This window comes from Pleuronectes platessa, chromosome 6 (assembly GCF_947347685.1).
Source record: "Pleuronectes platessa chromosome 6, fPlePla1.1, whole genome shotgun sequence".
NCBI classification, from domain to species: Eukaryota; Metazoa; Chordata; class Actinopteri; order Pleuronectiformes; family Pleuronectidae; genus Pleuronectes; species Pleuronectes platessa.
The window spans coordinates 13,348,272-13,364,276 of NC_070631.1; the positions used below are offsets into that span (position 1 = coordinate 13,348,272).

General features: G+C 44.1%; 1 protein-coding gene across 1 annotated transcript; it reads left to right on the plus strand.

Moving 5' to 3' along the window:
• The first annotated feature begins 108 nt into the window (after positions 1–108).
• On the plus strand, positions 109–13,685 carry avpr2aa (arginine vasopressin receptor 2a, duplicate a). The gene is made up of 7 exons (XM_053425637.1): positions 109–538; positions 1,749–1,826; positions 8,473–8,858; positions 9,379–9,624; positions 9,849–9,998; positions 10,997–11,582; positions 13,279–13,685. Exons 3-7 carry the CDS (start codon positions 8,475–8,477, stop codon positions 13,473–13,475), a joined length of 1,563 nt encoding a protein of 520 aa, XP_053281612.1. The 5' UTR covers positions 109–538; positions 1,749–1,826; positions 8,473–8,474; the 3' UTR covers positions 13,476–13,685.
• Positions 13,686–16,005: the final 2,320 nt, after the last annotated feature.

Below are 16,005 nucleotides of genomic sequence, written 5' to 3' on the forward strand. Positions count from 1 at the left end.
GTATGTATAACACCCTGCCTTCACTCCTGGCTTCACGCTCCACCCTCAGCCCTAGAGGACAGGCTGGTTGACCCAGGAGGAGGAGATAGAGGGGAAGGGAGGGAGGGGAGTAAGGTGGGAGGTAAGAGCGGACGGAGCTCAAATTCATTTCTGCTGGTGTTGGGGGCACAGCACGTTGCAAGAGCCTAACGTGACGCACGGGGAGCCGGGACACACACACACGCCGGACGGCTATCGAATGGATTACCCCCCTGACACAGGCCTTTGAACTGCAACCCAGCAAGAACAATCCAGTCAGCAGATGCAGTGAGGAGCTGTTCAAACCCTTCAGAACTTCCATGACACTTTGACCAAAAGAGGGGAAAAGTAGCTTTGATTAAATAGCTTTTTTTCTTTTTTTTTTACGACTCTTGCTTGATTCATTCAGATTCACTGAGCAGAGGGACTTGGACTGTCAGAGCTGCTAATGGGAATATTTGTTCTGGGTTAACATTGGACATCACCTGTCACTCTGCCGTGCCACTGGAGTGGATCAGACGTAAGTGAACATGTTTTGTTGACCCTGTGGTCATTGTTTCATTTGCTGACAAACACCAGTGTCTGCTAATACAAAACCCTTCCATTTACATGTCTCCTCTCATCACTGAAAACACTTAGTTGGGTCAGCAGGAACACTGTGCGTCAACAGCTTTGTTTTACTGATCAATCTGGGACATCTGTGTGTTTGTATAGTATCTCATGTCCACATTGGTCACACAATTATCCAATAAAAAAAAATAAAATTTGTATTCGTCACGTACACCAACCATACACAGAAAGACGTGTCGTGAAAGGCTTTTCTACGACTTTCCTTGACATGAAGATAAGATAAGATAAAAATATAAAAATATAATATGAGGAGGGAAGGAAGAGATACGTAAAAATATATATAAAGTGCAGGTATTTGCAGTTACTGTGCAACCATGGGCTGGGCATCATCAGACTGAGGTAGGTGTTATAAATATAATAGAAAGGATATGGGATATTAAGAAATGACTCAGGGAGAACAGTTCATTATTTGGGTGGCTGAGATCTTTTAACATCTACCTGGCTTCTGCGTACGACACTTTATTCTTTTACCTGTTTATTTATGGGCTACATAATTGTTTCTACTGAATCCACTCCTAATCAGAAAAAACATTGTGATAATTAATTGCCATTCATCAATTAGTTCATGAATGGCATATCCTTTTATCTCATTAGAAATAAATATAAGTGTGTAATTGTCTTGTTTCTTACTTTCCAATAAAGGTGAAATGGGAACAAAAACATTTTTTAGAAGTATTTCGGACTCTATCAGTAAACCTGTTTTGTAAAGAGTAACGTTGATCGATGTAAAATAATGTGTTGTTTGTAAATTGTTGAATAAGTGTTAGGACAAAAAAAAAAAAATCGTATATTATTTTATCATCTGTTGAGCTTAAATAATTAAATGTCAACTCTAGTTTATTTTTTATGAATGAAAGACGTAACACTTTAGATTCAGCATAGATACTGACAGTGTTCTAACCATGCCTGTCTATCCTGATATGAAGGCTCAAACATGTTAACATATACAGTGTGTCTGGCTCAGACAGCAGGGTTGCTTCACTGGAAATGTTTCATGACATTAAGCAGAGGTGGATCTGTCCGGTTGCTAATGTAATCTGCTGTAGCGTATAATGTTAATGGACCCGGCTGGTGACGGCTCTTAATGCTTTGTCCCACAGTCACCAAGAGGAGACACAAAACACGACCACGAGAGTTAAGGACACGCGTGAGAAAGCTTACCATGCACTGAGAACAAGGTGAGAGGAGACAGGGGCCGAAACACTATACTCACCTTGGGGGTGCTCTTCTTTGAAATGCACGTGTGTGTGGTTGTGTGTGTGTGTGTGTGTGTGTGTGTGTGTGTGTGTGTGTGCGCGTGTGTTTCTTTGGCCATGAATGTGCCCTTATTTTTTTTAAACCCAATTCAAAGGTCTGCAGATAATTTAAAACAGAGATTTGTGGTCCCTGCAGGCCGGCTGTGTTTTTATAGCACACACACTTCTTTATCTTCAAAGCTCACTGATTAATTGCGTGTCATACAAAAATATTTGTATGACACAGCAACTCGTTCTTTAGCATATAAGCAGAGATAAATAGAGGCAGCCTAACAGCGAAGCCATGGGCCGAGTTGAGCGGAAGCCTGAAACTGGACCATCACAGCGGCTTGTCCGGACACTTCCTGCCAACGTCATCGCAATGAAATGATTAAATAAACTCACCAGGTGGACAGTTGAATCAACAAATCACTGTTTGGCACGATCATGTTTTTGGTGATTGAGAGCACAAAGCTGTTTGTCTCAACCAAAGTTCTTTAAATGAGTTTTCCATTTATCATACAATTCTTCTTTTTTGTTTCTCTTCTTGCTGAGCTTTTGGCACAGTCCACAACACGCTCAAAATGACTTCCTTGATTGTAGCCCCCATCAGGAAAAATCATCATCATCATCATTGCTATTATTTCCATGGTCAATTAAGCCTGGTCTCTAACAATCATTTCACCGGGTCTGTTTCCTCATGTGGCACGGATCTGAGCACACTGACTCCGAACCTCCGGGCCGGTTCTGGCTGGGGCGGTGGCACAGTTTCCAGCCGTCAGGAGGAATACTCTGAGCTTTGTGTCAGATGTGTGAAGACGAGGAGGACGAAGAAGAAGCAGTATGGCCTGTTTTTGTTTGGGGCTGATTCTAATGGGCAGTTTGCTGGTTAATGATACATAACCAGAAAAACAGTCACTGGTCTCCTAAACATGTTTTTTATATCAGTGCTGATAAGGGGACTTGGACCCTCTTCCACACCAGAGTGTCCAGTGGCTGATGTGTTATGGAAATAAACTCACGTTGGTATTTGTGAACATAACATTCAAAAAGCGCCGCAGCACGCACAACTGAAATGTGGGCAAGTAATGACTGTACTAGTTTGTGCAATGAGGTGTGGTCCAACATGATTAACATTTAATGGGTTGTTTGGACAGTAATAAAACAAAGTGTTTACTTTTATTGCTCATAGGGGGTGCAGTCTGCGCTGAAGGCCAGGACCCGAAGTGACAAATCCACTGAGTCGAATAAATCATGGATACAGCGCCGTGAATCAGATTTTTAATGAGTACAGCAGGTGCCATCACACATTTGAAAGCGTAAATATGTATCCGGTATCCACCTGTCATTGAAATGACACGTTCAGATGGTGAATTTATGAAGTGGTGCAAATGGGGTGGGGGATTTAATTTACCGACACATGGGCTTTGAAGAGGAAAGTGTGGTCGTATCTGCTTTATCATGCAGTTGAAATGGTGCATGGTCCAGCATGCAGCAGCACATGACTCATAAAGACCCTTATTGTGCAAGAATCTATTGATTGGTATGTAAATAAAGTATTTTGCTGTGCAAAGTGGAAAGAGCTTGTATAAATCACAATGTGCCGATCTATTGTTTGAGTCATATTGTCATTCAGCTTAGATGCCAATTAGGCCACATTGAATCATCAAAACCTGCTTAATGAGGATGATCATTAAAACCAAACTAAAATAATAAGCGTATCCTATATCCTATAACCTGTTTCCCGAGAGGTTTTTCATTCTTAGCGACAGAGGGGGTGGATGATTTGTTACAGGACAAAGAGACGGTTGGAGTGGGTGGATGAATGTGAGAAAACATAGAGAAAGAGGAAGAAGAGCAGTTCACGGGGATAAATTAGTGACAGGTTTTGTGAGTGCTGTGTACACAGGGCTGCTAATGAGGAGAGAGCGGTCCTCATTAATCAGATCAAATCTGCTCAAAGGGAATTAATCAAAGCACTGACTTGAACACACAGACGGAGAGGGAAGTGCTAAGACTGACAAACACACTGATAAGGTCCTGTTTTTGTTGCCTATAGAAACACATTTTAGTTCAGGATTCTTCCACCTGAACTCATCCATAACATTCCCAAATGATGAACAAGTTAAGTCTCATTCCTCTGGAATTTTCACCTGGATGATAAACCTAGATTATGAGAATTTCACACATGACGTGGTTTGTCGAAGTTAATGACCACAAACATGTGCGGACACTGAGAAGAGAGGGGCCTGACATGTTGATGTGAATGGTTTGAAGCCGAAGTTTTCCAGCATACTTTTAACTACATGTTTCGTCCCCCCCCCGAGGCTGTGTGGCCCTCTGTGCGGGGAAGAGCCGCGCAGGATAGAGAGTACATGAAGGATGGTTGAGGTTTGCTTCTGGAGAGGAGAGCGAGGGGAGGGATCGACTCCGTCATTAATCAGAGTGAAAGCTTTAAAGTAAAGAGAGGAAGCAGCATACTGCAGCAATTACTAAAAGCAGTATGTCCACAGTCCGTCCGGCCCGGAGAGATGGAATAATTTGTGCTTTACATTAAGTCGATCAGACGGACAGGAACGCCATGTTGTGCTTGTGTTATTAAGATGAGAGCAAAGCAGAAGATATTTTCAGAGTTCCGGGAATATAAAGAGATACATTAGACCTCAGGAGACTCCTGCAGACAATATTGACCTCCTCTATGTATCCTTGGTTTCAGGAATTTCAGGAGCCGCCAGTGCCAGTAAGGTTCGGGCTACCCTTGGGTCTCCTGAAGTTGAGCCACTGAGCAATTAAAGATAATCCATGTTGATTTCTGGGATGCAGGCCCCATGCTAATGAGACATGAGCATATTTGGATTAAATACCTCATGAGCTTCGGAGGTTCAGGCAACAGAAGAAGAGACAGAGGAGTGATGGATGACAAGAACAGTCCTTTATAAATCTCACACTCTTTCCCATGTGAGCAGTTAAGTCAAAACCAAAGGTTCCTCAGTTAATAATCCTCTTATTACTTTTTATTGAACAGCATTGAGAGACATCATCTCAGCTTTACTGTAACGCTGCGTATTATTTTCTTTGAGGAGGCCGTATTATAGCACCTTCCTAAGTCATTGTACTTCATCTGTTCTGAGAAACGCCGGAAAAAGGGAATTTTTCACATAAAAAATTAGTCACATGGGCATATATACATAATGAGATTATGTGGAAAGTAAGGACGGCAGAAGCACAAAGAATCCTCTCATGATTTATGCTGTAATTACAGAGAGGGGCACAAGGCTCCTCAGGACTCAACAAAGACAGGCCAGGAGATTCATTGGTGGTAAAAGACCCCGTTGTCTAAAACTGTAATTGTATAACACAAAAAATAAAAAATAAAAGAAACAGATACTAAGAAAGAATAGTATTACCTTTGTTCCGAAGAACCATTGGACATGGCAGAGGGGGGAGGATTCTAAAAACCCAGTAAAAGTAATAAAGGTTTGATTTGGTTCATCCATTTACGGCTGCGTTGTGATCGCCTGGTGTGGCAGCGGAGAATCACTCAAACAAAAAGAGTGTTTTTCTGTCTTCTTAGAAATGGTTCTGCTCAGATTCACCTCCTTTCTCTCGGGGATGTACCTTCATGCTTGATGCAGATGTCCAGCTGGCTCGGCCTGTCTTGCATTCATCTGAATACATTCCTCTGGCAAAGCCAGCATGTAAACGCCTGACAATGTGTTCAGCTGTGTTATCTCACGTGCCCAGCAGCGAGCACACTATTATTTGCAAATTGACTGTTGGGTCTCAGCAGAGCACGACCTTGTACTATCGTGTTAGTCCCACTCAATTGCTCAATACTATCACCAGAGTTTTACTCCTATTTTTAGACCAGGACATTTTCCAAAGAGTCATTCAGTGTTAAACTTGTGTACCTAAGCACTCCTTGTACATTAGTCATAATAATATACAAATGTGGTGTCAATCACCACACGCTCTGAGAACTAACCGAACAAAGGCCTCTTCAGAGCTATCAGGCCACCTCCTTCCTCCTAATCTTATCTTGCTCTTTATTCTTTTACCTTTTCTGGCAGTTTTTTTCTTCTCCTGCCCTTTTCCCATACTGCCTTCATCACTCTCCTTTCGTCTCCGTCCATTTTCTTCCTCTTCTACGTGCAGTGTATTTGACCTGGGCTGCCCGCGGCATCCCACGACTCTGCTCCTCAAATTGACATCTCAACTTTCTCTCTTCTCTTGAACCATTTATTTATAAGCATAGAAAAACAAACACAAAATTTATTGAGATTGACAGTGAGTGTGACTGGGAAAAAATAAAACGAGAAGAATGCCTGGATGCATGAGAGACAGATGGGGGGGGGGGACAAAAACAGGGGGAAACAGGAATGTATGGGGGTAAGCCTGGGATGAGAGTGATTATGAGAACGGAGGTGAAGGAATAAGAGGGGTGGGATCGAGGGGGAGAGCTGTCAAATCAACCTTGAGAAAATATGGCAGAGGAAATAAACCACACTGGTTTTGGCGTCAAACAGAACTGGGAGCTTTGGGAGACGGACAAATGGGCACACTGACGGCTTGATAAAAAAATTGAGACACCATGAAACACAACATTGCAGCAGGATTCCTAGAAAGTGTTTTGGGGGGGGTTGGAGGCTTTCTATGTTTTGGCAGTTTCCCAGTAGACTCGGATTCTGGATACCCTGTTTTCACTCGTGAGTCCTCTGCAGTTGTTACTTTACAAAGGGGCCGCTATGGCCTTAGCTGACTTTTCCTCTTTGCTGCCATCCGATCTCAAGGCAGACCGGCTTAAGAGAGTTTTTGTTTTCATGTTGCACAGAACATCATTTGCCAGCGCCTGAACCACAGCTGGTGCATTAGTTCATCGGAACGGCATCACAAGGTAATCTTAATGAGCTCGGGGAGTGTTAAAAGCCTGTCTTCGTCCTCCTCCTTTATTCTCACCGGATCGTAAACGTCTAAGAACTGACTCAGAAAGTCTAAAAGCTGAAGATATAAGAGGGACGGGGAACCGGTTCTTGATGGTTTAATGTTGTTGAGTCCCCGATAGTCAATGCAGGGCACGATTTGTCTTAGTTGTCCACCAAAAAGAAATTGCTTTCTGCAGGGGAAGAGGAAAGGAGGATAAATTCCAGCTATCAAGGAGGCTGAGGTGTATTTGTCAATTGCCTCCCTCTAAGGGGAAGTTAGGGAAGAGAGATGACCTCTAGAGAGAGAAGCACCAGGGTGTAGGTCCACAGCACAGTTGTATTTGTGATGAGGTGACAGGGGGGTAGCAGAAGACCTCCTGAAGAATGTGGTAAAAGGAAACAAGGCAGAGGACTTCTCTATATTCTCTATAAAAAAAAAAAATTAAACGACAGGGTTCTAAAAATTTGTTGCTGATTCCAAGGAAGTCGAATAACACACAGGCCAACAACTCCGAAGGGATGAGGCAGAAGTGAGGTCAAAAAACTTGTCAAAAGCAAAAGAGTATCGCACTTAGAGCAAAAACCTCAGCCACGGCCCTAAAGCAAATTCAATCACTACACCAAATCTCACACAATTATAAATATCAATCGTTTATATTTGCCAGATTTTTTTCCTTCAAGATCCATGAATAAGTCTCTGAGAAATCAGTTAAAATTGTCAAAAAAAAAGCTTGAGACGATAAATAACGTGAAAAAAAAATTATTGGTGCAGCCCTAATCCGGATCCACACCAAAAATGTGCTTTGTGGTTTCTTCCTTGACCCATACCACATCTTTCCACCAAGTTACATGGTAATCTTTGCTGTTATTTTGGGGTCATCTTGCTTACAACAAACAAAGAAACAAACAACGAAGGGGACAGGGGTGAAAACATAAAGTATAACACCTTGAATAATGTTTGCTAAACTAGTGGCACTGGAACTATAAGACAAAACTACAGAGGGACGTGAGCACAGAGACTAACTTAACCAGGAGAGGGGAGACAAAGAGACAGAAAAAATACATCAGGGCTGGAAAGTGGGATCTGAAATGAGGGGAAAAGTCAATGGCACCACAAAAAAATAGGACAAAGATAAAGAGAATAATACTGCCAGCAACGGAAATAAATGAAAACAGGACCTGCATGGGAGACAGAGCAGGACATAGCACAGGGTCTGGCTCTCACTGCTTTCCCTCAGATTTAATGAAATTGCGTAACAGAAGCTATTTATAGTAGTTGCTGTGAAGATGTGACAGATGCACTGAAAACAAAGAGGTTCTGTGATTAATCCCTTCGACAACACACATCCTAAAAGGCCTGATGTGTTTGGTTTGTATTCTCAGTGGTATGATAATGAATAACCCCCAAAAAGCTAAAAGGCTCAGCTGACACGCATGAGGGCGAATGGAGGGAGGGCAATAAAAGGATCAGACTGATATTGCGATTATTCAGAACAAGTAAATTGCTTGTTGATTCAATCTGTGCTGTGCAAAATCCGAGTGTTGACGGTCTCATGATCCTGCAACCCGTTTGAGTCCTGCTGGCAAACAACATCATGTTAACAAACCACAAAAAGAACAGATTTTATGGGGTTTCAACTGTAACACATTAACTGTTTGTTTTTCAGGAATGGAAAGCATCAGTGTGGACACAGACTGGGATGGGTTAGCTCTCTCCTCTCTGGTCACCACGGGAAGGAGCAGCCTCTCCTCCTCGCCCCTGCTCGTCTCCGAGCTGAACTCGGTCAACGCCTCCCACAGCGGGGGGTCCCTCTTTGGGATATTCCCTGACAATGGCTCCATCACCACACCTCACACCCTGCCCCAGCCCAGGACCAGGGACGTGGGCCTGGCCAGGGCGGAGATCGCGGTGCTTGGGGTGGTGCTGGCTTTCGCCACCCTGGGGAACAGCTTTGTGCTGTGGGTGCTGCTGAGGAGGAGGAAGCACAATGCACCCATGCACGTGTTCATGGTCAATCTGTGTGTGGCTGACCTGGTGGTGGCCCTCTTTCAGGTCAGTTCACAAAGTATTAGCCAAAGAAAAAGAAAAGCAAGATAACAGGAGAGGGGAAAACTTTTGAAGTTTCAAAATTGTGTTTAAATGTATTAAAATGTAACATAAACTGCAAAAAGACAATTAAAACAACTTAAAAAAAAATCTTCAATTGGCAACACAATTTTCACTGTACAGACAATTTCATATCTTAAAGGTGCCATTTTCCTGAAATGCTGAGAGGTGTATAATTCTATCTAAAAACTGATTTTGTTTGGGACTATTTTCAGTGGATTCATTAAAATTAGATGATGTAGGGCAGATTTACGGCATCAGGATTATATAAGATTGAGTCAAAATAAACTGCAGTGTCAATGTTTATGGTACTTATAAGGAATGTGTTGCTTAGTACAACAGTGCGCCTCATTTAAGTGTTTTTGGACAACACTGGCAGTAACATCAATAAAGGAGAAATGCTCTGCTATGTCAGGAGCCACTTAATTATCATTATTTCATAACTGCCTTTGATCTGTGTGTTCAGGTTCTTCCTCAGCTGATATGGGACATCACCGAGAGGTTCCAGGGACCAGACGTGCTTTGCCGGGCCATCAAGTACTTGCAGATTGTGGGCATGTTTGCTTCGTCTTACATGATAGTTGCCATGACAGTAGACCGGCACCGTGCCATCTGCTGCCCGTTGCAGGCCTACAGAGGGGGAGAGATGTCCCGCTGGAACACCCCTGTCATGGTGGCTTGGGCTTTGGCACTTGTCCTCAGCATACCGCAGGTAGGGAGGGGTCCGACGCACAAACACGTATGTTCACATGCACACATGGTGGAATGGTAAATGAGATCTCGGTGGGCGTTCACACCCGGGTTTCCACAGTAGAACTCAAGATGTGGGTCTGTTTTTAGCTCTATGAGGTCACTGAAGTTCAGTTCATCGGAGGAGGATGCTGACAGTCGTGTCTGCAGCCGTGCTGACCGCATTGCTTTTGTTCGGCCTGCCAGGTGTTCATCTTCTCTCGCGCGGAAATGGAGACTCCGGGAGACTTCGAGTGCTGGGGTCAGTTCGTTGAGCCGTGGGGGCTGAAGGCCTACGTCACCTGGATGGCTGTGGCTGTCTTCCTCCTGCCCGCCCTCATCATAACCATCTGTCAGGTAATACTGGTTGTGCTGGGCGGACTCTCTGCGCCATCCACTGAGACCACTGTCCAGGATCGCAGACTGTTACACAACATTATACAATAAAGAAACGCGTGGCATGAATGAAATGCTGTTTTGTTTTCACGGAGGGGGCATTTGGCATTGTTTGATAACCCGTGGGGGAGTGTGGTCGGTGTTATGTAGCATCCCATGGTGCAGACGCATTCTGGGCGGCCTCCCATCAGCCCTGCTGGTCTATTTGGGGAAAGATATTTCCAGGGTCCAGCTATTTCCCCTAATTAACACAGCACTTGGAGGACCACTGCTGAGAAGGCTGCTCAGAAAATCTGCCCTCTAGGAAGCTACTGACAGGAAGTGGAATGTACAAGATCTCTGCCAAACCTAGAATACTGACCTTTTTTTAAATGATCAGATTTCAAGTCAAGACGACTCTTTGTCTGAAGTATCTACATACGGAAACCATTTAGATTGTATTTACTTTACTTGGATATCCTTGATGGAGTGAGAGTGGAGCGTTTAATCAAACCGCAATCTCATGAAGCTGTTTTTAAAAGCAAAACGTGGCAAAAGAGCAAAGTCTGGCAAAAAAAAGGGGGAAAAGAGGTACAATTTAGCAGAATGAATCACCTATTATTACTTGATTTCAAATTATTGTTTTAGTTGCTCTGGAGACTGTGAAGAATTGTTTGGCTGCGATATAACTTTATGGCAGCCATTCATATTATCGCAGAGTAGTTGAATATTTATATTTAATAATGTTGTGTGTAAATGTCTGACTGGTTTATGGCTGATATTAAAGACCAACACACATTCTCTACTTCGTACCAAATGTCCTGTTGCTGTTGCAGCTGAAACACTAAAAAAGATTGTCTGTAAAAGCAAAGGCAGGCGTCTGAGTCTGGGACACGCATAAAACTCAATCATCAGGCCCTCAGCGTCTTGATTCACTCCTATTGCACTGTGTTATTCACGATTGTGTATTTTCCTTCCAGATAAGGATCTTCAGAGAGATTCACAACAACATCTACCTGAAGTCAGAGAGGATGGTGATGGCTGAGAATAAGAAGAGGAAAATCCTCTTCCGCTTCCACAGCTTCAAGAAGGAGGACGAGCGGGCGAAAGAGAGAGGAAGACGGGCATCCGGAGGGGGGGGCAGGGACGGGCGAGGCCAGCAGCCCTTGAAGGGTGTGAATAACAGCCCTCACAATAACATGCTCGACAGCCAAGCGGGAGAGTGTTACGATTATGCACCACCTGCCATCCAGTACAACAGTTGTCGTGGTGAACAGGCGACAACAGCAACAACACAACAGCAGCAGCAGCAGCAGCAGCAAACAGTGAACAGCTCAGATTGCCAGGACTCATACACCTCTTACGTGCTGGTGTCAGGCTCACCCCGCTGCTCCCTTGACTACGTCCCCCCTCCCCGACCATCCACTCCACCTCCGAGCATCACCAGAGCCATGTCCAAGACCGTGAGGATGACTCTGGTCATTGTGCTGGTCTACACTATCTGTTGGTCCCCATTCTTCATCGTCCAGCTGTGGGCAGCCTGGGACCCCAACCCTCCTGACCAAGGTCAGTCACAAACAGGCTTCATCCATGTTACCAGCCTGAGTCTTCTTTGGTCCATCTTTTTCCTGGTGCACATACTCACCCTGAAAAAACAGCATAAACAGAAATCTGTGTTCTGAGCACGGCAAGTGAGTTTATTACCACTGCCAAGGAGGATAAGTTTTGACCCCTGTCTGAGTGTTGGTTGATTGGTTTGTTTGTTTTTATAGCAAGATTACACAAAACCAGCTGGAGGGATTTCCATGAAACTTGGTGGAACGATGTGTTATGGTTCAGGGAAGATCCCATTCAATTTTTGTGCATATCTTGATCAGAGGCTGATCCAAGAATCTTTTCACCTTCAATGTAATATTTCAAGAGAATAAAACTTGGATCTTGATAAGAAAAAGTCACAAATTGACAGAGACAGACGATGTCGCACCGTGTTAAACCACCTGACTAATTGAATTTAAGGAAACTGTTGGGCCATGGCGCAGGTATTCCCACTGCTGAGTGCCATTCCAGTGTTTGTTGTTTCTCCCCAGATGTATCCACAGTCCAGTTCCAACATGTAATTGCTCTAAATGTGCAAACCCTGTCTGTTTTGACCATCCAGAAACAACAGCTAAATGATCCATCACAGCTGCCTCTGATCAATGCTGTTCTTCTTTTTTGTGGGCTTGAATACAATGCGTGTCATTATTTCATAAGCAGAAGCACCGTGTCGGATGGTGGGAACAGTGAGTCAAATAGAAGGTCAGAATAGCACAGGTTGTTTTAACTCACAGCGAGGAACCTCTGGATGATATCCTTTGACTCTGTACATTTTGGCACACAAATGGCATCTGATGATGTCTTTACTGGCAGTCAGGGATCGAGCTCCTGAGGCAAGTGTATCCTCAAGTGGTGGTTGATAGTGTGGACCATGTGGGAGTCCTAGATCCCAAGCTAAAGATAAACACCCAGGGCCACTAAATAACCTGTTTATATCCCCTGATGGTTTTGCAACGTGGCCAGATGCTGACATTTCATCAACAATGATACGAGCCAGCAGCCGGCACACATCAAAAAAAATTACCGCCAGACAAACACTGAGCAGGCCATGTACACTCGCATGGACACAGAGACACACCCGGACATCTATAAACAGAGGGCACGTATATATGCAAGTACAAGTGTGCGTACACATGAATGATCCTTTCTGGCACACACACAAACACACACACACACACACACACAGACACACACAAAGAGGGAGACAGAGAAGTAGGGAGAGTTGATTATAATCAAAGTTGTATTCCAAAAAGCTGTCTGTCTTTTTCTATTGTCCTCTATTGCCGCAGAGAAATAATCATGTTTTAGTTAGGACATAAAAGACTTATTATTAGCCCCAAAAAAAGAAAACAGAAAAAGGAAGTATGTGGATTTTGTCCCCCTGAGATATTTACAGTCCTGTTGCTGCTGTCAAAGGAAAAACAATGAAAAACAATCCTAGTAAACCCAACCCTAGTGAATAGTTTATCTTCAAACTGAATAATCGTGGATATTTAGGTTTGCTTAATAAGAGGAAAGAGAACAATGTGCTGTCTAATGTTGTGTTCTGGAAGACTGTTCCCCTATAGGTCACGAAAGCTGCATGTAAAAATTCACATTTTATATGCACATGCCTGTGCCTGCATGCATTTAAACACACCTTTCATCTCTTGTGTGTTCACTGCAGGAGTGGCCTTCACCATCCTGATGCTGCTGGCCAATCTGAACTCGTGCACCAACCCATGGATCTACACAGCCTTCTCCAGCAGCGTGTCCCGGGAGCTGCAGAACCTGCTGAACTGCTGGTCGCGACCCGGCCGCCGGGGCTCCCTGCCGGACGACTCCACCACAACACACACCTCCATCAAGGACAGCCAGTACTGACAGGGGCTGATGAGACAGCAACATGACATGTTTGAAAAGACACGCATGGCCGCATGTGTGCTCGGAGCAAGGACACCACCAACACCACCTCCAGCATCTCAGCCCTGACAGCAGAGAGCGCTGACCTCCACCAGATGTTTCCAGCAACAAAGTACAGCTGTACCGTCAACAGGATCTCTGCCTTTAATCACCTGTCCACCCCCCCCCCCCCCCCCCAGCAGTAAAGAAGGGTGTCATTGAAGATGTCAACACCGTTTTATGAGGGCACTGTAGAATATCCAGGGGAAGTCTCCATCAAACAGCACCTGCAATACAAAATGCCCTTGACAGTAAAGACACGTTCTATTGTAGCTGCTTAGGATAGAGCCCTTTGCATTGCCTCACACCCCCGCCCTGTTCAGACAGAGCAGAGCAGCAGGAATGCAGAGGGTGGATCGCTGCATTAATGGCCTTACGGCACGCCTAATGTACAAAGCTCTCGGTGAAGAGAAAACAAAGCAGCGGGCTGAAGGGAAAAAAAGAGAAGAGAGAGACAGACAGAAGGGGAGACTGCTGCTGGACCGAGAACAGACAGGGGATGACATGGATGTTTCAGCTGCAGGAGTGGTCCTGAGAACGCTGTGGTCGAAATCTAATAATGTGAACAAACTTTGTTAAATCAAGGAAAGTAGATTAGAGACTGACGCTTGAGGCTGAATTCATATTCGCTCCGGACGAATCGGGATTTCCCGAGGAACAATAGTGATTTATGAGAGAGACGGACGGAGATTCACTAGTGAGAACAGTGCCCCCCCCCCCCCCCCTCCCCCATGTGAGGAACTGGAGAACTGTGGACTAATGCAAAAAACACACACACACACACACACACACACACACACACACACACACACACACACACACACACACACACACACACACACACTCCCTCTCAAAGTAACAGACAGTGAGGGTTGAGCTCCTGGACACTTCAGGTTTCCACAACCAAGCAGGACAACAATTATGTGATTGTGTTTCATACAAACACGGCAGTGAGGTACACAAGATTACTGTCGGCTCTCTCCTGACAGCTCGAGTCAAGAACACCAACGCAACGCAGGAGACGCAGCACGGAAACATACAACAGTGATTCAGCAGCATTCCAGTGATGAACAATGTACAGTATATTTATTGAAAATGTAAGGCACATTAGATTATATGACATTTTGAGTTGAAAAGTTGAAATGTTGAATCATTCAATTGTTGTGGTCGGACATGTGTAGGAAAAAAAACATTTAAGGGGACGTCAAACCCAAGTTATTTTTTTTGTAAAGCTGTTCTGTAGAATCTTTTCAGGTCTTAAAAGTAGAGCTAATTCAAAGCTTCAGATACAGATATGCACGGACGTTTCAAGGTCAAAGAGACACTACTGCACATCGTTCAGACCTAATGTCGACTTAAGAAAAACTTAAACAGTGAAAATACTCCCAGTTAAAGCCAAGTGCCTGTAAATGCCAGTGGACCTTTTTTTTAGAGGGGCCTCCCTCACTGGTTTAATCTTATTCAGAGACGAAGTAACCGCAGAGCAGGGATCACTGACTGTGTTATATTTCACCATGAGCCATGTGTTCTTCTATCTTTCTATTTATTGTTGCATAAAAGAAACTACACACATATATCAGTTTCTGTTATTGCCTCACAGCCACCTTTATTGTGCATATAGAGCAGTGTGTTATGGCCCTAAACTGCATGACAGATAAAATAGTAATATAGATATATATAGTAATATATATATATATATATATATATATAGTTATATTTGCTTGGATAAAAGTGTGATAATATAAGCTACTGCACATACAGTGGGTGTATATATATGTATGAAATGAAATTAGACGTTCCTTTAACGCTGAGCCAGAGTAGCACATGTTTTTTTTCCCGCGAGGCAGCAGTGTTATGAGAGTCTGCCGGACAATGCTTGGATGCTTTCAAGGTGTCTCAGGAATACTTGTCTGGTTCGAAGGAGAAGCCGCCTCAGCTTTTCCTCTGTGCAGCCCGGGTGTTTGGGCTGTCGGCACGCCACTGCGCGTTTGTTCCCCAGACACAAGCTTTTGACTTTGATTCTCCGCCAAAATGGAGGGCTACGGCCACGTAGCGTCCCTTTTCTCACTTTGTTATATCAGGAAATAGATGAACTTCTCCCAAACCCTGTGGGTGTTCATGAATTTTCATCTTCCTGTCAGGAAGTTGAGAGGTCAGAGGATGATTCTTCTCCGCTCGGAGGGGCCAGACTTTCAGATCCATCCAGCCGTTCGGCTTTGTGGGAGAGGCCCAGCACACTCTGTCTGTGTGTTACTCTGCCTGTAAAGCCATTAGTGCAGCATTACGATGGCTAAATAATGAATGCATTCAATATGGAGAGTTTTCTGGCACAAACACTTTTCAATATCCGCTAAAATTAGACTGATCATTGCAGAGAACTCCCCCCGCGACTCTGTCTTGTTTCCCGAGGACAGAAGACCTGATAGTGGTTACTATCTCTACCACCACCATC